This window comes from Myotis nattereri, assembly GCF_964212035.1.
Source record: "Myotis nattereri genome assembly, chromosome: 1".
In the NCBI taxonomy this organism is placed as follows: Eukaryota; Metazoa; Chordata; class Mammalia; order Chiroptera; family Vespertilionidae; genus Myotis; species Myotis nattereri.
The window spans coordinates 52,533,732-52,555,657 of NC_138075.1; the positions used below are offsets into that span (position 1 = coordinate 52,533,732).

Below are 21,926 nucleotides of genomic sequence, written 5' to 3' on the forward strand. Positions count from 1 at the left end.
ATGTAATGATCATTGTAGAGAAAAATATTTAAGTTATAAAATCTCCTACTTTGATTTGAAGGAGGGAAAAAGATTCAATTCAGGGTCTGTTTGTTTTCTAGGTAAAAATTTTAGTGGCATCATTTCATTTAAGTTTTTATGACCCTTAACTTCAGATATTTTAAAATTACTCATCCTTTTTTAAGCACCGTGAAATAATACGCAAGCATTAAGCCTCCCTAAGTTTTTAGCCACCACCTCAAAATAAATTTAATACTCTATTCAACATATAGTGGGGATGCCAAAAGGAAAAGTGGAGATTCTAGCTGCTTTTGATTTGCACACTACATTCCTGCTACATGACTAGGTCTTTATTAGATCTATCACACAACTCATATTGAGTATGTGGAGAAACCAATTCCCTACCTCCTTTTGTATTTTTTACCTGTGTATGTGTATGTGAGTGTGTGTGTGTGTGTGTGTGTGTGTGTGAGAGAGAGAGAGAGAGAGAGAAAGAGAGAGAGAGAAAGAGAGAGAGAGAAGAAAGAAAGAAATGTTAGAGAGAGACATCGGTTGTTTTCCTCCCGCATGTGTCCCAACTAGCACATCAGGGGAGGAACCGGCAACTCAGGTACATGCCCTTGACTGGGAATCAAACCCATAATCCTTTGGTGCATGGGCTAACACTCTAACCTCTGAGAAAACTGATTTTCAATTTCTCAGCAAAGCTAAGATGTGTTTTTATCCTAGTATTTTTTATCAAGAATGAGGTCAGCCAAAACCGGTTTGGCTCAGTGGATAGAGCGTCGGCCTGCGGACTGAAGGGTCCCAGGTTCGATTCCAGTCAAGGGCATGTACCTGGGTTGCGGGCATATCCCCAGTAGGAGATGTGCAGGAGGCAGCTGATCGATGTTTCTCTCTCATCGATGTCTCTAACTCTCTATCCCTCTCCTTTCCTCTCTGTAAAAAATCAATAAAATATATTTAAAAAAAAAAAAAAAAGAATGAGGTCAATAATCTGTAAAAGGCATAAAAATTTCCTTTGATGCTTCCTGACTGGAGTTGGGTTAGTCTGGAAGTGTCTTGGGCTTTATTTATTTATTTATATTATTATTATTAATACTATTAATATTTTAAAAAATATGTCTTATTGACTTTTTTACAGGGAGGAAGGGAGAGGGATAGAGAGTTAGAAACTGAACAGCTGCCTCCTGCACACCCCCTACTGGGGATGTGCCCGCAACCAAGGTAAATGCCCTTGACTGGAATCGAACCTGGGACCTTTCAGTCCGCAGGCTGACGCTCTATCCACTGAGCCAAACTGGTTAGGACACCATTAAGTTTTTAAAAAAATATGTTTTTATTGATTTTTGAGAGAGAGGAATCTAACCTCTTGGTGTATGGATTGATGCTCAACCACTGAGCAACATTGGCTGGGCTATATTATTATTTTTTAATCTTCACCTGAGCACACGTTTCTATTGTTTTTAGAGAGAGATGAAGAGAAAGGGAGAGAGAGAGAGAGCGCGTGTAACATCCATGTCAGAGAGAAACACTGATCAGTTGCCTCCCACACTTGCCCCTGCGGAGATCAAATTCGAAACCTGGGTATATGTCCGAACTAGGAATTGAACCTGCAACCCTTCTGTGCATGGGATGATGCTCTAACCAAGTTATAGTGGCCAGGGTTATTTTTGTCATATAATGAATGAGGTAGCAGAAACCTAGGGTACTTTTAACTCTGTAGACAGACCAGCACACTTTGAGAAGCAGAGGTATGTTAGGGAGCACAAATGGATGCCAGCTCATAAAGAAGAGCAATAGAATACATTTGAATTCTATAAAAATACTATTGTTAAGGATGTGGAAAGACAAAATTTTGAAAAATATTGACTTGGTACTTAAATCTTTCCCAACAAAATTTGAGAAAGTTTGAGCAACATTTCCTAAAGGAAATGCTATTTATTTAGTACTAGTTTATGTCTGGTACAGTGCCTGTTAGCATATATTATTAGTTTAAGTATATTTCACACTGCTCTTTGTCTCAGCTGTGGATTTTCTAGGTTGTGATATTTTTAAAAATTCTTTAAAAAATTAAATACTACGTTTTTACTGATTTCAGAGAGAGAAAAGAAGAGGGAGAGAGAGAGAGAGAGAGAAACATCCATGAGAGAGAAATATCAATTGGCTGCCTGCCTCCTGCATGTCCCCTATTAGGGATTATGCTTGAAACCCCTGGCATGTGCCGTGACTGGAAATCTAACCGTGGACCCCTCCGTACATGGGAGGACGTTTAACCAACTGAGCACACTGGCCAGGCATGATATTTTTTATTCTTGCTTGATTCCTCTTCACACAGAAATTTAGAGCCTATAAATGTGTTTTTAAAAATTCTGTAAGGACACTGGCTAATTAAATTACTTACTGAATCATAAGAAAAAACAAGAGTTGAGTTGTATTCATGTTAATTTTGTATTTAAGAAGCTAATTATGAGCTGATTATTGCTGAGTTTAGCTTCTTAGATATGATTTCAACAAAAAACCTTTTTATTTTACAGGTTTGTAAGCATTAAGTAGGCTTTATGTGGAGGATATTGAATGAGTTTTAAGAAAAACTTAAATGGAGCTTCCTTTTTCCTATTTTTAAAAGGGAAGGGAAGAGTATAAAAGTGTTTTTCTGACTTTTTAATTCTTTGGGTATATTGTTTACTTTAAATGTTAGTCTAAAGCAGTCTGCGTCTGATAGAATATTTAATGTCAGAGTTTCTAGAGTTAGTAACTTAGACAGTAAATGGATTCCTTTTGTTTGGGGTTCTCTGTGCTTCCTGGACTTGTAAGTCTATTTCTTTCACCAGGTAGGGGAAGTTTTCTGTCATTATTTCTTCAAATAGGTTTTCAATATCTTGCTCTCTCTCTTCTTCTGGCACCCCTATAATTCGGATCTTGGTTTGCTTGAAGTTGTCCCAGGGGCTCCTTACACTATCTTTATATTTTTGGAATCTTTTTTCTTCTTGCTTTTCCAGTTGGGTGTTTTTTGCTTCTTCGTATTTCAGATCTTTGACTTGATTCTTGTGATCCTCTAGTCTGCTGTTGGAACTCTGTATAATATTCTTTATTTCAGTCAGTGTATGCTTAATTTCTAGTTGGTCCTTTTTCATAACCTCGACGGTCTCACTAGATTTCTTGAGGGTCTCACTAGACTTATTGAGGGTCTTACTAAATTTATCTACAGTTTCTAGAAAATTCTTGAAAAACCTTATAAGTTTGGTTTTGAACTCTATATCTAGTAGTTTGCTTTCGTCCATTTCTGTCATTGTGACCTGTTTCTTTGTCTCCACATTTTTTATGCTTCCCTGTGTTGATAGAGTGGCTTTCTGTGCTAGGTGTCCTATAGGGCCCAGTGGCTCAGCCTCCCCAATTATCTGAGGTGGACACTCTTGGTGCACCCCTTTGTGGGCTTGTGTGCACAGTCTTGTTGTAGTTAAGCCTTGATTGTTGTAGGTATCACTGGGAGGAATTGACCTCCAGGCCAATTGTCTGTGAGAATCAGCTGTGTCTACAGTGGGAGAACTTCGGTGCTGGAGACACCCTTCTGGGGCCAGAGTTGCTTCAGTGGGGCTTTGGTGCTCACTGAGTCTGCCCCCTGAGTGTGTCCCTTATGGATCTGAGGAGTTGTAATGTTGATGGTCCCACTCTGACCACTGGGTACACTTGCACTTGGATCTCTAAGGAGGTGCTAATTTAGCCTCTGCCTGAGGCTACCCAGCAGGAGCTATGGAGAGATCTGCAGATTCTTTTTCTTTGTTTGGGGTTTGGAGGTGCCCAGATGAGGCCCAGCTGTGAAGCATTGCAAGCTGCTGTGGGGCCTTGGGCCTTCTTTTAGATGTTCTGGGTCTCTCTGACCCAGCTGTAGTTTGTTAGGTAATTTTAGATCTCAAAGGGCCAGGTCATTCATATGCAAAATCCTCTGCTAGCAGCTTGGGTGGGGCGGAGTTTCAGGGAATCAACAGGGCGGAGCAAACAGCTATGGCTGATCCTCAGTCTTGCTCTAAGTGGCCCTGGGTCTCAGTGTCCCGCGGTAATTGCTGCAAGCACCTCTGAGAGAAAGCTGCCCTCGAGTTCTGCCCGCTGCCAGACAGTCCAGTTTCTCCTTGTATGAGTCTGGGTCTCCAGAGACTCGCCCGGAACTGGAGTTCAGAGCGGGAGCGTGTGTCTCCCTCCCGATTGAAAAAGACAGCCGCGTCCTCAGTTGCCAGCCCTTTCTGCGTGCGCCTCCGTACCTCTGCACTTTACTTCCGCACCTCCTCTGAGTCTCAGTGTGCTTTTCTCTTTCCTCCTATTTGTAGAATTTCCACTCAGCCAGCCATCCTGTGGTTCTGGATGATGTTGGTTTTGTCTTTTAGTTGTATTTTTGAAGTGGTTGTGCGAGGCAGAAAACTCTGGTGTTTACCTATGCCGCCATCCTGGTTTCTCCTCTAGTCCCTAAAGACAGGTATTTGATTAGGAATCCATCTCACCTCTTCTGTGGTGATTGACTATAAGGACCCAGTTATTTTTTGAGTATAGCTTGGCTAATTTTTCTCTAAATGTATGAAGTACAAACACATTTGCTCATAGTAAAGCTGTTTTGGCCATATACTTGACTCCCAAAATGTGTGTTTTTTTAAACTGACTTTTTTAATGAAAATAATTTTTTTTTTAATTACAGTTTACATTCATAACTATTTTTAGTTCCAAAATGTCTTTATTTTTCTTTTTGACAAATAGTTTACTGTTACCTGTCAAACTTTGTTTTTCATCATAGTGTTCATTACTGTGAGACCATCTACCTTTTTTCTTCCCTTCTATTGATATACATTAAATATCTGAATAAAGTCTCACTCTACTGTTAAATCCTGTCATTGTTTCAGTGTTTTATATACAGTAGTTTTGCTTGCCAATTGTTTAGTTACATAGTTAATGTCAGAAAGTATTTACAGAAAGCTTTTTTCTCTTTCTAATAGATAAATGTACTTGTTATGTAATCATGTATAATGCATGTAATCATGTTCTGTTATCACATCATTATGGCAGATTTTTTCCCCTTGGCTCTTCTGTATAGGAGAAAGCCTCACATTGATGATCTGCTTGTCTTCTTACACAGGATAAAGTTACTCATTTTAGCTTAAGTTTTACTTTTATTTTTCTTGGGTACTCTTGAGGATTTTTGTTTTTGTATTTTTGCTTGAGTTAATTTATCTACCTCAAGTCCATTTAGGTAGACCTGAAACTAATGTTTTTCAAACTGTTGAGCACTAGAATTTCTGTGGAGGATATTTCAGGTGCTGCTCATTGGAGTATACCTGGGCTGATTCTGCCCTTTCCCCTTCTGCCAACCTGTTATTCTCCCCCCAGTTTAACATTGGCTTCTTTAAGATTATTTAAAAGACTTTTCTGTTTTCAAAAAAGTGTACTAATGGAAGTAAACTAGGTATTTGACTCAGCTATATTTGACACTAATATTGGCAACTTGTCTTAAAATAATTTGGATGTGAGTTTCTCTCAAGCAGCTTTATTAAGAGGAGGTGAAGGAAATGGGCATCTAGAGATGTCAGGAATACCCTATTAAGTTCAGTTTTTTTCTAGGAATTACTATTTCACCTGCCATAGACCTGTTCCATTTAGACAGGATAGGATAGACTTCTGTTCATGCAGACAGTCTTGGTGTCTGGGACTGCTGGATTACACTCACATACTTTGAAGCATGGTTTTTGCTCTTAGGTTTCTTCCCTTTGTTACCAAGCTACTTCCATCAGTTGGCCTTGGTCTTAATATGACTTCAGTTTGAGGTATGCACCCTTAAGCCATTGCTCTGTTTCTTCTGAGAATCACAGCCATACCATCTTTAGCCAAAATAACAATCATATAGGGAAAGGCAACTTTTTACTCTCTATTCTTACTGTTCTAGTGTATAGAAAGGTGCCTTTTTACATAAAGATGTAGAAAGTACATGACCTTTCAGAAACTTATAGAATCTCATCCTAGCATAATTCATTTTCTTCTGCACCAAAAATGGTTCTGGTACCTCTATTATTTGTTTTCCTGAGATGTAGAGTGCTTTTCTAAAGCTTAAGAAAGGAAAGCAGCTATTTTCACCACCTGGTACAACTGCATCTTCATATCACTGAGGCTGGAAAATTGGAATCTGGTGTATTTTTTCAAATTGCTGTCACTTGTTAACTGATTGTGTCCTCCTATAATCACTCTATTCTTTATAACTTTACTACAGTTCTACTGAGGGAAAAAAAGGAATTATAATAGAACTACTATAATCAAGATAAGAGATGAATATTATTGATCCTTAGAATCAATATAATGGTTAAAGCTATAGGTAGAAAAACATTTCCAGTGCAAATAGTGTTCTTTATATAGGAAATCTAAAGCTTAATGACAGTACAGTATATTATAATAATAAAAACAATGAAATCTGCTGAATGAAACAGTGAAATGGAACAGAGTTTAGCCTCCTAAAAGTGGATCAGGCATTAATAACCAAAGAGAATTTCTTTCCTTTTTTTGTTAATCCTCACCCGAGGATATTTTTTTTCCATTGATTTTTAGAGATAGTGGAAAGGATGGATGGAGGGAGAAAGAAAGGAAGGGAGAGAAAGAAAGAGTGAGAGAGATATCAATGTGACAGAGACATAGCGATTGGTTGCTTCCCACACCCACCTCAAGTGGGGCCAGAGATTACACCTGCAACCCAGGTATATGTCTTTGACCAGGAATCAAATCTGAGACCCTTTGGTGAGTGGGCTGATGCTCTAACCACTGGGAACACCAGCCAGGGTTCAAATAGAATTTCTTTCTTTCTTTTTTTTTTTTTTTAAATATATTTTATTGATTTTTTACAGAGAGGAAGAGAGAGAGATAGAGAGTCAGAAACATCGATGAGAGAGAAACATTGACCAGCCGCCTCCTGCACATCCCCCACCGGGGTTGTGCCCGCAACCCAGGTACATGCCCTTGACCGGAATCGAACCGGGGACCTTTCAGTCCGCAGGCCGACGCTCTATCCACTGAGCCAAACCGGTTTCGGCTCAAATAGAATTTCTTATGGTGGTATGGCAAAGAACAATTTTCAGTGAAAGTCACATAAGGTTAAATTTTTGTTTCTTTTTTTTTTCTTTATTGATTAAGGTATTACACATGTGTCCTTATCTCCCCATTACTCCCCCACCCCCTCCCACTCATGCCCTCACCCCCCTGGTGTTTATGTCCATTGGTTAGGCTTATATGCATGCATACAAGTCTTTTGGTTGATCTCTCCCCCTTCCCCCCACCAAATTTTTGTTTCTGAATCTTACTTGCATTTGTGTAGATTTTAAAAGGTAATTTGTTGGTAGAGACTGATATTACATTAAAGCTACTACAACACTCAGCATTTGTGGCATGGTAGAAAGAATAATATGCAGCAATAACCCAGTACTGCGGTTCTATTCCTAATTTTAGTCTTGTGACCTTGAGTCATACCCTTTGATAAAATTATGCATCATGCCTTTTTCACAATGTTACTTTGAGGATGAAATGTAATAATATATGTAAAAATGCTATAACATAAAAATTCATAAACCTATATAAATTTATATATAATTTCATCATCCTATATAATAAAAGGCTAATATGGTAATTGTCCAAACGGCGGAACTACTGGTCGCTATGATGCGCACTGACCACCAGGGGGCAGATTCTCAACGCAGGAGGAGTGCGCCAGAAGCCAGGCTTACGGCTGGTTAGCACAGCGGCAGTGGCAGGAGCTTAGCCTGCCTCCGTAGCAGTGCTAAGGATGTCCGGCTGGGCCTAAGACATCAGTCAGACATCCCCCGAGGGCTCCCAGACTGTGAGAGGGCGCAGGCCGGGCTGAGGGCATCTCCCCACCACCCCTGCAGTGCATGAATCTTGTGCACTGGGCCTCTAGTTCTCAGTATAATACCACTATCTTAACCAAATCTCTTTGAATTTTTACCACTAAGAAAGGTATTGCTAGCAACATAATTTTATTTCATACTCCATCGTTTTGGAATACAGTGATTTAAAAAATGTGTTTATTTCTATTGTGGTAAAAATATCTTGTAACTTACTATTTTTAACCCTTTTTAAGTGTACAATTTATTGACATTAAGTACATTCTCAGTGTTGTGTAACTATCTCCACTATTCATTTCTAGAGTTTTTTCATGATCCCAAACAGAAACTATATATACCCATTAAATAGGAACTCCCCATCCTGCCCTTCTACCAGTCCCTGATAACCTCTGTTCTACTTTCCATCTTTATGAATTTGCCTAGTCTAAGTACCTCATATAAGTGGAATCATACAATATTTGTCCTTTTATGTTAGACTTACTTAGTAATATTTTAAAGCTTCATTCATGTTGTAGCATGAATCGTAATTTTGTTCCTTTTTAAGCTGAATAATCCATTGTATGTGTTTACCACATACTAGTATATAGGTTTTTATCCATCTGTTGATGGACATTTGGGTTGTTTCCATCTTTTGGCTATTATGAATAATATTGCTATAAATATTGGTGTACAGGTATCGCCTTGGGTCCCTGATTTCAGTTTCTTTGGGTATATACCTAGAATAAGAATTGCTCGATCATATGGTAATTCTGTGTTTAACTTTCTGAGGAACCACCAAACTGTTTTCTCAGAATACAATGTGGTTTTTTTTTAAATCTTTATTGTTGAAAGTATTACATATGTCCCTTTTGTCCCCCCATTGGCCCCTTATAACATGCCCCTGCCCCCTGCCCCAGGCCTTCACCACCCTATTGTTTGTGTCCATGGGTTATGCATATATGCATACAAGTTCTTTGATTGATCTCTTTCCACCCACCCAACCTCCCTTGTCTTCACTCTGAGGTTTGACAGTCTGTTGCATGCTTCTATGTCTCTGGATCTATTTTGTTCATCAGTTTATTTTTGTTCATTAGATTCCACATATGAGTGAGATCATGTGGTACTTATCTTTTTTCTGACTGGCTTATTTCGCTTACATAATACTCTCTAGGTCCATCCATGCTGTTGCAAATGGTAAGAGTTCTCTCTTTTTTACAGTTGTGTAGTATTCCATTGTGTAATTGTACCACAGTTCTTTAATCCACTTGTCTACTGATGGGCACTTGGGCTATTTCCAGATCTTAGCTATTGTAAATTGTGCTGCTATGAACATAGGGGTGCATACATTCTTTCTGATTGGTGCTTTGGTTTTCTTAGGATATACTCCTAGAAGTGGGATCACTGGGTCAAATGGCAGTTCCATATTTAAATTTTTTGAGGAAACTCCATACTGTTTTCCATAATGGTTGCACCAGTCTTCATTCCTACCAGCAATGTATTAGGGTTCCTTTTTCTCCACATCCTCATCAGCACTTGTCATTTGTTGATTTGTTGATGGTAGCCATTCTGACAGGTGTGAGGTGATAACCTCATTGTCGTTTTAATTTGCATCTCTCTGATGATCAGTGACTTTGAGCATTTTTTTCATGTCTCTTGGCCGTATGTATGTCCTCTTTGGAGAACTGTCTGTTTAGGTCCTTTGCCCATTTTTTAATTGGATTGTCTTCCTTTTGTTAAGTTGTATGAGTTTCCTATATATTTTTGAGATTAACCCTTTATCGCATGTATCATTGGTAAATGTGTTTGCCTATGCAGTGGGCTCTGTTGTTATTTTGTTGATAGTTTCTTTTGTTGTGCAGAAGCTTTTCATTTTGATTTAGTAGTTTCTTTTGTTGTGCAGAAGCTTTTCATTTTGATTTAGTCCCATTTGTTTATATTCTCCTTAGTTTCCATTGTTTTCTCCTTAGGAGATGTATCAGTAAACATATTGTTATGAGAGATGTCTGAGATTTTGCTGCCTATGGTTTCTTCTAAGATTTTTATGGTTTCACGTCTTACATGTAAGTCTTTTATCCATTTTGAGTTTATTCTTGTGTATGGTGTAAGTTGGTGGTCTAGTTTCATTTCTTGCATCTATCTGTCCAATTTTCCCATCACCATTTATTGAGGAGACTATCTTTACACCATTCATTGTATGTACTTGCCTCCTTTGTCCAATATTAATTGAGGGTAATGCCTTGGCTCGATTTCTGGGTTCCCTGTTTTGTTCCGTTGATCTATATTCCTGTTCTTTTGCCAGTACTAGGCTGTTTTGAGTATAGTGGCTTTGTAGTATTACTTGATATCTGGTATTGTAATTCCTCCAACTCTGTTCTTCTTTCTCAAGATTGCTGCAGCTTTTTGGGGTCTTTTTTGGTTCCATATAAATTTTTGGAGTGTTTATTCTAGGGACTGGTTTTTATAAGGCAGTATTCACTGCAGTTTTTATGATCTTTGGGCCAAAAGTTTAAACAATTAAAGAATCAGGTTATGTTTTCAGACTTTTTATTTAAGGCTTGTTGAGAAAGAGGGAAGGCAGAATGTTGTTAGCTAGTTATTATTATTTTATAATATGTTATGCAATAGGAATATTGAAAAAATAACATGTAGATATTAAAATGGTATGAAGATATGAACTATCAAATGGATAGTATTAGAATCAAAATTATGGAATTAGAATCTAGTGGCTTAGTTAATAGAATTCATAGATTATTAACATAGCTTTTCTTATCTAGTTCATAGATTGTGACAGACTTAATTCATTCTGGCTTTTTCCTACCATTTACCCACTTTCTAGGCTCAGTCCTGTTTCATTCACTCATTTGTTGATACATGTTTTAGATGCAAATTTATTTTGATACTAGAGGCCCGGTGCATGAAATTGTGCATGGGGGCGGGGAGGTCCCTCAGCCTGGTCTGCATCCTCTCCAATTTGGGACTCCTCAGGGGATGTCTGACTGCCTCTCAAAATCCGGGACCGCTGGCTCCTAACCACTCGCCTGCTTGCTTGCCTGCCTGCCTGCCTGATCACCCTTAACCCCTCTGCCTGCCTGTTTGATTGCCCTCAACCACCTCTGCCTGCCTGATTGCCCCTAACTGCTCCCCTACTGGCCTGGTTGCCCCTAACTGTTCCCCTGCTGGCCTGATTGCCTCTAACCACCGCTGCCTCATCCTGTACCCAGGACCTAGGATTCCCTCCCTCTGGCCAGCCGCAGGCACCCAGGACCCGGGCTGGCTTCGCCTGGGCTGGCCGCAGCTGCAGGTGCCCGGGACCATGGGGCGGGTGGCTTGTTCCTCTCCCGAGCCGCAGCCCCAGCCGCTGCCGCCTGGGACTGCGGGGTGTGTGGCTTATCCCTCTCCCAGGCCGCAGCCTGGCTGGTCCCCATTCCTTTCTTGAAAGCTCATTTGTGCCTGGCTGGTCCACATTACTCTTTCGCGAGCTCATTTGTGCCTGGCTGGTCCACATTACTCTCTCGTGAGCTCATTTGTGCCTGGCTGGTCCCCATTTCTCTCTCCCCAGTGTTGAGTGTCTGAGTAGTTACTGCATGATGGCATGAGGGCATGACAACTATTTGCATATTAGCTCTTATATAGGATATTTAATAAAAAAAGGTCATTTTGGAGGTATGATGAATTTATCTATTTATTTATCTTATTTGTTACTTGGATCATTGAGACCTGATTTTATATATGGTTTTAATCTAATTTAACTCAATACTAAGAGTAATGTTCTGTAAATACGAAACAGTTTTCTTCTCATGAAATCAATATCAGGGTTGGAAGGTGCCTATCTCAAGCGTTCTTAAATTCTCTTTGTTATAACTTTGCTCTGGGTTGCTATCTGCTTAGACACTTTAAGTGATGTAAAACTATTTTGGGAGAGGGTAGGTTGTATAGCACAGATTGTTCTTATATTGCACTTAAATGTCTTTCTGAAACTTTTACCATCCTCCTTTTTTGCCATATAGAATATTAATACTCTTGCTTGTAATGATTTTAGGATACAACAATTTTTTGGAATATCAATCCTGAATGATAAATATATTAAGCCCTTGGACAGTTAGTCTGTTTAACAAAAATGCTCTTTTAGTGGTAGTATTTATTTAGTAAGTTAAAAGTATATAAAATGATAAATTAATGATTTTAAAAATACTGTGAACCTTTGAAAAATAATGTATTTATACTCACATATATGATCAAGAATTTTCTATAGTTGGCAGAAGTAATTTTATGAAAAGATAGAATGTACCACAAGAATTCAGGCAGGATTCCTATTTGTTCAGGATAAACTATTTTTAAATTTGTGAAGTTTCCATTTAGATCTGTTTGACTTTGTTGATTACTTGCTCAAATAGATTGTAACGTTAAGGCTCTGAGGATGCCTTTCTTAGAGTCTTTGTCACAACTCCTGGGAAGCCCTAGCAATATTTTGGTGAGAGTTTTGGACAAGTGGAATGTGAGTACATCCTCAGAATAAAAGAATGCCAAGATTGATATGAAATTAGGGAAAATATAAAATAGACATTGTTGAAAAAGGAACACACTTTCTGAACCGAACGAGTATGTCCTGTTGACCTCTATTCACTTGAAAAATTAGTTGTTTTTTTGTTTTGTTTAAAATCAACTTTATTGAAGTATCTATATACTAGAGGCCCAGTGCATGAAATTTGTGCACGGGTAGGGTCCCTAGTGGCTGCTCGCTTCCGGCCGGGGTCTCCTTTCCCTGGCTGCCAGCTGCCAGCTGGGGCCTTCCTAAATTGCATGCCGCCCCCTGGTGATCAATGCACGTCATAGTGAGCGATTAAACTCCCAGTTGGTTGAAATCCTGAGGGGACACTTTGAATATTAGGCTTTTATATATATACTAGAGGCTCAGTGCACAAAATTTGTGCACTGGTAGGGTTCCTAGCGGCTGCCAGCTGGGTACTCCCTCCCTTGCCCGGCTGCCTGCTGCTGCCTGCTGCCACTGCTGCCGTCGCCACTGCTGCTGCTGCTGTTACCACCACCGGCCGGGGCCTCCCTCCCTTCCCCCGGCCGCCTGCCAGTGCCAGGGCTTCCCTCCCTTCCCCGGGTCACCTGCCGCCACCACTGGCCAGGGCCTCCCTCCCTTTCCCTGGCCACCTGCCAGCACCACCAGCTGGACCCTCCCTCCTTTCCCCCATCCGGCCTGTCCCCTGGTCGAACTCCCAGAGGAACCCCGGTTGAGGGGACAGTTTGCCTACTATGCTTTTATTATATAGGATAGATATAAAAGCGTAATATGCAAATTGACTGAATGGCGGAATGACCGGTCGCTATGATGTGCACTGACCACCACGGGGAGACGCTCAATGCAGGCGTTGCCCCCAGCCCACAGACCCCGATTGCCTGATTGGGGCCTGCTGGCCAACCTCTTGGTCTCTCCTCTGGCTGGCAGACTTCGATTGCCCGTTGGGGAATGGGGAACTGGGGGTGGGTGGCAGCAGACATGGGCAGCGCCAGGCCAAGGCGGGTGCAAGTGAGTGGGCTCCCGATTGCCCTGCCAGTTCCCCTACACACAGAGGGTGACCGGTGGTGGGGAATGGGGCTGGCCAGTGGCAGGAACGGCCAACCTCTTGGTTCTTCCCCCCAGCTGGCAGGCTCTGATTGCCTGTTGGGAAACGGAACCAGGGTTGGGTGGCGGCAGATGTGAACGGCGCCAGCCCGAGATGGGTGCGATGAGTGGGATCCCGATCACCCCGAGGGTCACTCCACACACAGAGGGCAACCAGCATTGGTGGCAGGGGGTTAGGGCTGGCTGCCAGCAGCTGGGGAAGATGGGCCCTGATCGCAGGCCATGCCTAGGGACTCAACCTGTGCACAAATTTTGTGCGCCGGGCCTCTAGTCCTCTATAATAAAAGGCTAATATGCAAACCGACAGAACGGCAGAACGATTGGTCACTATGATGCGCACTGACCACCAGTGGGCAGATGCTCAACGCAGGAGCTGCCCCCTGGTTGTCAGTGCGCTCCTACAGAGGGAGCGCTGCTCAGCCAGAAGCCCTGAGCCAGGGTCACGGCGAGCGCAGTGGCGGTGGTGGCAGGAGCCTCTCCCACCTCTTTGGCAGTGCTAAGCCATCAGTCGGACATCCCCCGAGGTTCTCCCAGACTGTGAGAGGGCGCAGGCTGGGCTGAGCTCCCCCCCGCCCCAAGTGCACAGTTTTCATGCACTGGGCCTCTAGTTATTTATATAAAATAAAATACACTCATTTTAAGGTGTGTTGTTTGATAACTCTATACACTTTTGTAACCACCATTCAAATCAACATACAGAAATTTCCATTGTAGCAATAAGTTCCTTCATACTTTGCTCTTCTTATCTCTTGTTGATAGACATTTAGGTTTTTTTTCCAATTTGGGGTTATTTTGAATAAAGCTGCTATGGACATTTGTGTCCAGTTATTTGGACATATGTTTATGTTTTCATTTCTTTTAGAGTGGGATTTTGAGTCATAGGATTTTTGTATATTTAACTTTATTAAAAAATCTCCAGTTTTCCTAAGTAATTGTACCACTTTGTACATTCAACAGCAATGTATGAGAGTTCCAGTACTTCACATCCTGTTAATATTTGGAGGTTGGCTAATTGAAAACTGGGTCAGGGTCATTGATAGAAATTGTGTTATGTGTAGACTTTTATAGAAATTATAACAGATACTTGATATACTTTAAAAGTTTAGTAATGATAGCTCATTTCGTACCATTTATTGTACATCTCCTGTGTGCCAGAAAGTGTGTTAATGATTTTACATACATTATAATCTATAATCCTTAAAACAATTCCGTAAGATAGAATATATTATCTTTATTTCACAGATAGAAGTTCTGGACTACTAATATTAGGCTTAAGATTTGATTTCAAGTTTGCTTTGAAACCCTAGTTTCTTTACTTAATTTCACTTCCACATTTTGGTCCTACCCTCTCTTTTATAGAACTAGAATGAGTATGATTTCAATTAATATCATGGTCTTTTAGGGTTTCCGAATTTAATTGAGGGAGATCCAAAGATAATTATGAGTTAGAAGCACCCAGGGAAAAATAAAGGATTGAAATGTTGTGTGTATGTGTGTTTTCAAACGAAAGAGCATGTATCTCTCAGATGTTAAGTATCTAATATAGATGCCATTTTCCCATGTATTATCTTAATTTGAGTTGTGAAAAGAAGGGGAAAATGTCAAAGCTTCAGAATTACTATGGAGGGAAGATAGGTAGTGGTACTAGTGTGTTTATTATTTCCAAGCTAAGTAGTTGTTCTTGGAATGATCTTGTTTTACCATGTAGGAATCAGCCCATTGGCATTTATTTTTAAATATATTCTAGACAATTACTATTTAATTTTCTATAGCTAGAGTTGTGTCACAGCTACTAGATTGAATTTTAGAGCAGAATTTTTGTATGAAAGGTTTGGTCAATATATTTCTCAATATATAGACAAATTGAGTGAAACAGTCCACATTTTGCAGATTTTTCTATTTAATAAAATAATTGTTTAACATTTGGATCCTTTAAATTTCATTTTTCCTTTTTCCATATCATTTTGCAGACATTTCAACTTACGAATGAAGAGGGACACTTCCCTTTTTAGTGATGAATTTAAAGTAGAAACATCAAATAAAGTACTGGATTATGATACCTCTCATATTTACACTGGACATATTTATGGTAAGTTGAATCTTTAAGAACACTTTCTTTAAATTTTTTCTACACAAAGAAATATTTCAGAAAAGAAGAGATAAATTCTGAGGTGGTTTGAATATATATCAGGAAGGGTATATTTGTCTTTGAAGAATGAAGTAATCCTTGGATCTATCTTTGCATGTTTGTTTAATGTTGAATTATGCTGAGTCTGGCTTCTGAAAGTTTTGAATTTTTGACTCTCTCAATACCTCCAAACTTAGATTTAAAAATTTTTTTAATGACTTCTATAATTTTTTGATCATCCAAACAAGAAATTAGCAGTAACTTTGCTATGTTTTATAACAAGAGGAAAAATCTAAAAGGAAACTGTAAAGATCATCTTAACCAAAAATAATGTGACAGTCATTGATAGGAAAATCCTCCTAAGGCCTTCCTCTTTACAATGTATTTGCTTTTGTTTACAATTCTAACAAATATCTCCTACTACATACACCAGATTATAAAGGTATTGGAGGGGTGGGGAACACACACATTGTTTTATTTTATTTTTTGACACGCACATCTAACCCAATAGAAAGTTACACTTGACAGCTTAGTAGTTTGGGAAGAACACAATAATTATAGAAGTCATAAAAAAGCTTAAAAAGTCAGTCTTTTGGAGGTATTAGAGAAGGGCAAAATATCATTGTGTTGTAACTTTGTACATTAATAAATACTCAAGGTGGTCTTCAGTTTTTAAAACAAAGTTAACTAAAAGTTAAATTTTATTTCTATATATTAGATTTCCAATCAATATTATAACATGAAAAATCAAGTGCTTAAAAAAGTGTTTTTATTTTTTCATTATGCCAGATACATGAGGCATTTCTATGCTTAAAGTTTCTTACTTTTAGAAAAAATCTTAACTATTTAATAAAAATATTTTTGTATTCTTACTATTTTTTTAAAGTATTCGTTTTTCAGAGAAGAATGGAGAGGGAGAGAGAGAAACATCAATGATGGGGAATCATTGATAGGCTGCCTCCTGCACGCCCCCTACCCAGGCACGTGCCCCGACTTGATATTGAACTGGCAACCTTTTGGCACAAAGCATGATGCTCAAACAACTGAGCCACATAGGCCAGGGCTAGGTTTTTAATGTTAGAATACAATTTTCTATTATTTTTATTATTATTTATCTTTCTGGACAAGTAACTTACAGTCTCTGCTTTTTTTGGCTAGGCAGTCGTCAAGAAAAGTATGACAGCTTACAGATAAAAACCATGCCATTTAAAATATCAGTGTCTTGGGCTCTTACCTTCAGTTCATGATTATTTCAGAGGTCAACTAATTAATTTTAATATATAACTTAGAAATTGTAGAAAGCCTGACTTTTGTTTTAATGAGAAAATTTTAAGTAAATTCAACTTTTAAAGCCCCCTCCGTCTACCTTCTATTTCTTCAAATATTTGATGGTTAGTGCTCATCTTTGTGACTATATTAAGAACCAAAAATACCTTTTTTCTGTTTTGTTCTTTCACTAGGGAAGTATAATTGATGGGACAGAATTATAAATCTTTGTCCAGTATCATAAAAGAAATTGTTGGCATACTTCTGTTCAGATTGCTTTTGAAGTATTTGACACTATCTTATTTAAGAAACATATTTATAAAACCTAAAGGTGGTAAGGAAGCCACATGGCTCATGCAGAATATATCAGATTGGAAAAGAGCTTTTTTTCTTATAGTAATTAGAGCCAAATTTCAAAAGAAACTTTAATATCTTTATTTTGAAAGTGTTTATTTTGTCAGTGGGTCTATTTAAGTTAATTTAATAATTATTCATTGATTAACTACTACTGCATACATGCCAGGCACTGTGCTAGGTGCTGGGAATTTGTCAATAAGACAGATGTTTTATTTCATTGTTGTTCCTAATAATTGTGTACATTTTAATAAATACTAGTTGCTATTCACATCTCAAACTCAGTTTGATATATTTTATTTTAAAATTCATTTTCCCAGTGAATATATATATATATATATATATATATATATATATGAATAGCTTTTTAAAGAAAAATGAATTTAACATTCTAGGCAAATTAAATTTTCAAGAGTTTGTTGCTTTCATTAATAGGTGAAGAAGGAAGTTTTAGCCATGGGTCTGTTATTGATGGAAGATTTGAAGGATTCATCCAGACTCATGGTGGAACATTTTATGTTGAGCCAGCAGAGAGATATATTAAAGACAGAACTCTACCTTTTCACTCTGTCATTTATCATGAAGATGATATTAGTAAGTACTTAATTTTTATCAAGTAGCCTTTTGCAAAAAGACATTTAAATAAAGCTATGTGGAGACAAGTGAAGCTTGAGCTGTTTTCTTTCCTTAGCTTATTAATCAGACTAGAAAATAGCTCACAACCAAAGTTTCAATTTAATGAATAACAGATCTATAGTACAGCGATGCAATTTCCTTACCAATCCATGCTAGTCCTACTTTGTTGATATGATGCAATCACTTCTATTTGAACTGTAAGTTAACCAATTTTGATTGAACTGGAAATCCTATATTCTGATACCAGCTCGTCATTTAATGCTATAATGCCTTTGTGTCTGTGTCCTACTCAAGCATCATTAGCTTCTTATGTAAATTTCAGTGTGGATATTTGTAGTGATTAAGAAATGTTTTAGGTATTTTTTAAAATTTCTAAGTTGAGATTTTCTTTTTGGAATCTTGAAATAATGATTTCAGTTTGGTAAGATTCCAGATATATCATTATGGATTTTGTCCTCTACCATGGTCTTCTATATGATGGTGATTTGTTGGGAAAGTTCTTTTTCTGTGTTTTAAGAGTAGAAAATGTATTTAAACTTCATCTTTTAATTTCCACCATTGTCTATGAATTCATAGTCATCTAATCATGAGAATACTTTAATGAAATACCACAGAAATTCATTCCTCTGATTATATGCCTCTTGAATAATCATATTTTATCTTTGACTGTAATTTGATTAGTCTCTCAATTTTTGCTGGTTTGTAAAATTTGGCAGCTTCCTTCTAGTTTCAGTTTCCTTTCTATAGTCAGGAATTTATTGTCAATAATAATATTCTCATTCTCATTCCTAGTAATGTACTGGAAAGCCTTAACCATTTTGACTTTTTGTTCCATCAGCTATTCTTGCTTTTTTTCTTATCCTCTATTACTACAGAAAATAGCATAATTATTTTAGATGGGATACATTTATGATTTTAGCTGCTTGCTAAATCTCAAATTTATTAATGCTACTTACCCACATTTTTTAAAAACATTAAATCTTTATTGTTCAGATTATTAGTTGTTCCTCCCCCCCCCCCCCCATAGCTCCCCTCGAACCGGTTCCCACCCCACCCTCTGCCCTTACCCCCCCACCCCACTGTCCTCATCCATAGGTGTACAATTTTTGTCCAGTCTCTTCCTGCACCCCCCACACCCCTTTCCCCCCCCGAGAATAGTCAGTCCACTCCCTTTCTATGCACCTTATTCTATTATATTTACCAGTTTATTCTGTTCATCAGATTATTTATTCACTTGATTTTTAGATTCACTTGTTGATAGATGTGTATTTGTTGTTCATAATTTTTATCTTTTACCTTTTTCTTCTTCCTCTTCTTAAAGGATACCTTTCAGCATTTCATATAATACTGGTTTGGTGGTGATGAACTCCTTTACCTTTCTCTTATCTGTGAAGCTCTTTATCTGACCTTCAATTCTGAATGATAGCTTTGCTGGATAAAGTAATCTTGGTTGTAGGTTCTTGCTATTCATCACTTTGAATATTTCTTGCCACTCCCTTCTGGCCTGCATAGTTTCTGTTGAGAAATCAGCTGACAGTCGTATGGGTACTCCCTTGTAGGTAACTGACTGTTTTTTTCTTGATGCTTTTAAGATTCTCTCTTTGTCTTTTGCTCTTGGCATTTTAATTATGATGTGTCCTGGTGTGGTCCTCTTTGGATTCCTTTTGTTTGGGGTTCCTTGCACTTCCTGGACTTGTAAGTCTATTTCTTTCAGCAGGTAGGGGAAGTTTTCTGTCATTATTTCTTCAGATAGGTTTTCAATATCTTGCTCTTTCTCTTCTTCTGGCACCCCTATAATTCGGATGTTGGTATGCTTGAAGTTGTCCCAGCGGCTCCTTACACTATCTTCATATTTGTGGATTCTTTTTTCTTTTTGTTTTTCCGGTTGGGTGATTTTTGCTTCTTCGTATTTCAAATCTTTGACTTGATTCTTGCGATCCTCTAGTCTGCTGTTGGAATTCTGTATAATATCCTTTATTTCAGTCAGTGTATGCTTAATTTCTAGTTGGTCCTTTTTCATATCCTCGAGGGTCTCACTAGATTTATGGAGGGTCTCACTAAATTCATCGGTGGTTTCTAGAAGATTCTTGAGTAACCTTATAACCGTGGTTTGAACTCTATATCCAGTAGTTTGCTTTCCTCCATTTATATTATTTGTGACCTGTTTCTTTGTCTCCGCATTTTTTATGCTTCCCTGTGTTGATAGAGTGGCTTTCTGTGCTCGGTGTCCTATAGGGCCCAGTGGCTCAGCCTCCCCAATTACCTGAGGTGGACACTCTTGGTGCACCCCTTTGTGGGCTGTGTGCACAGTCTTGTTGTAGTTAAGCCTTGATTGTTGTAGGTATCACTGGGAGGAATTGACCTCCAGGCCATTTGGCTGTGAGAATCAGCTGTGTCTGTGGTGGGAGAACTTATGTGCTGGAGACACCCTTCTGGGGCAAGACTTGCTTCAGTGGGGCTTTGGTGCTCACTGAGTCTGGCCCCTGACTGTGTCCCTTATGGATCTGAGGAGTTGTAATGTTGATGGTCCCACTCTGACCACTGGGTACACTTGCACTTGGATCTCTAAGGAGGTGCTAATTTAGCCTCTGCCTGAGGCTACCCAGCTACGGAGAGATCTGCAGATTCCTCTTCTTTGTTTGGGGTTTGGAGGTGCCCAGATGAGGCCCAGCTGTGAAGCATTGCAAGCTGCTGTGGGGCCTTGGGCCTTCTTTTGGATGTTCTGGGTCTCTCTGACCCAGCTGTAGTTTGTTAGGTAATTTTAGATCTCAAAGGGCCAGGTCATTCATATGCAAAAGCTAGCAGCTTGGATGGGGCGGGGTCTCAGAGAATGAACAGGGCAGAGCAAACAGCTATGGCTGATCCTCAGCCCTGTCCTTAGAGGTCCCCGGGCTCAGTGTTCCATCTCAGTGTCCCGCGCTAATTGCTGCAAGCACCTCTGAGAGAAAGCTGCCCTCGTGTTCCGACCGATGCCGGACAGTCCAGTTTCTCCCCGTATGAGTCTTGGTCCCAGAGACTCGCCTGGAACTGGAGTTCAGAGCCGTCGGGAGCTTGTGACTTTCTCCTGATTGAAAAAGACACCGGCGTCCTCGATTGCCAACCCTTGCTGTGTGCGCCTCCGTACCTCTGCACTTTACTTCCACACCTCCTCTGAGTCTCAGGGTGCTTTTCTCTTTCCTTCCAGTTGTAGAATTTCCACTCAGCCAGCCTTCCTGTAGTTCTGGATGATGTTCGTTTTGTCTTTTAATTGTGTTGTTGAATTGGTTCTGCGAGGCAGCAATTTCAGGTGTTTACCTATGCCACCATCTTGGTTTCTCCTTGCCCACATTTTTTTTTAATCCTCACTCAAGGATATGCTTTTTTTAAAACAATATTTTAAAAATTGATTTTAGAGATGAAGAGAGAGGGAGAGCGAGATAGAAACATCAATGATGAGAACGAATCATTGATTGGGTGCCTCCTGGGGCCTGCTGGGAATTTAGCCTGCAACCCAGGCATGTACCCTTGACTGAAATTAATCCTGGACCCTTCAGTCTGCAGGCCGACGCTTTATCCACTGAGCCAAACTTGCTAGGGCCAAGGATATGTTTTTTAATTGATTTTAGAGAGCGAGGAAGGTAGAGGGAATGAGAAACACTGATCTGAGAGAGAAACATCAATTGGGTACCCCCGCTCCCGCCCCCCCCCCCCCCCCACACACACACACAATACATGTCCTGGAAGCAAACCCAGGACTCTTCAGTGCATGGGACAATGCTCCCACCAATTGAGCCACACCAGTCTGGGCTTATTTACCCATATTTTTACTCATCTTTATTTGATTTCCTTTCCAACTTCCTCTCCTGATATTTCGAACTCTCATTGATCTCTAAGCAGTAGTCCTCCTTCACAAATTGGATTATGAATTCCTTTATTTCTGCCAACAGAATTATTACTATTTGATTTGTATGTTACTTTGTAATTTTCTTAGTAATTTAATCTTTTTTCTTTTTTTTTTAATCCTCACCCGAGGATATTTTTTCATTGATTTCAGAGAGAGTAGAAGAGA

General features: G+C 39.2%; 1 protein-coding gene across 1 annotated transcript in view; it reads left to right on the top strand.

The window, feature by feature from the left end:
• Positions 1 to 21,926, top strand: part of ADAM10 (ADAM metallopeptidase domain 10) — a 168,303-nt gene that overhangs the window by 48,538 nt on the left and 97,839 nt on the right. The window contains exons 3-4 of the mRNA XM_081105358.1: positions 15,465 to 15,583; positions 17,678 to 17,836. Of these exons, the coding sequence (XP_080961484.1) occupies positions 15,465 to 15,583; positions 17,678 to 17,836 (278 nt within the window). The remainder of the gene's footprint in view (positions 1 to 15,464; positions 15,584 to 17,677; positions 17,837 to 21,926) is intronic.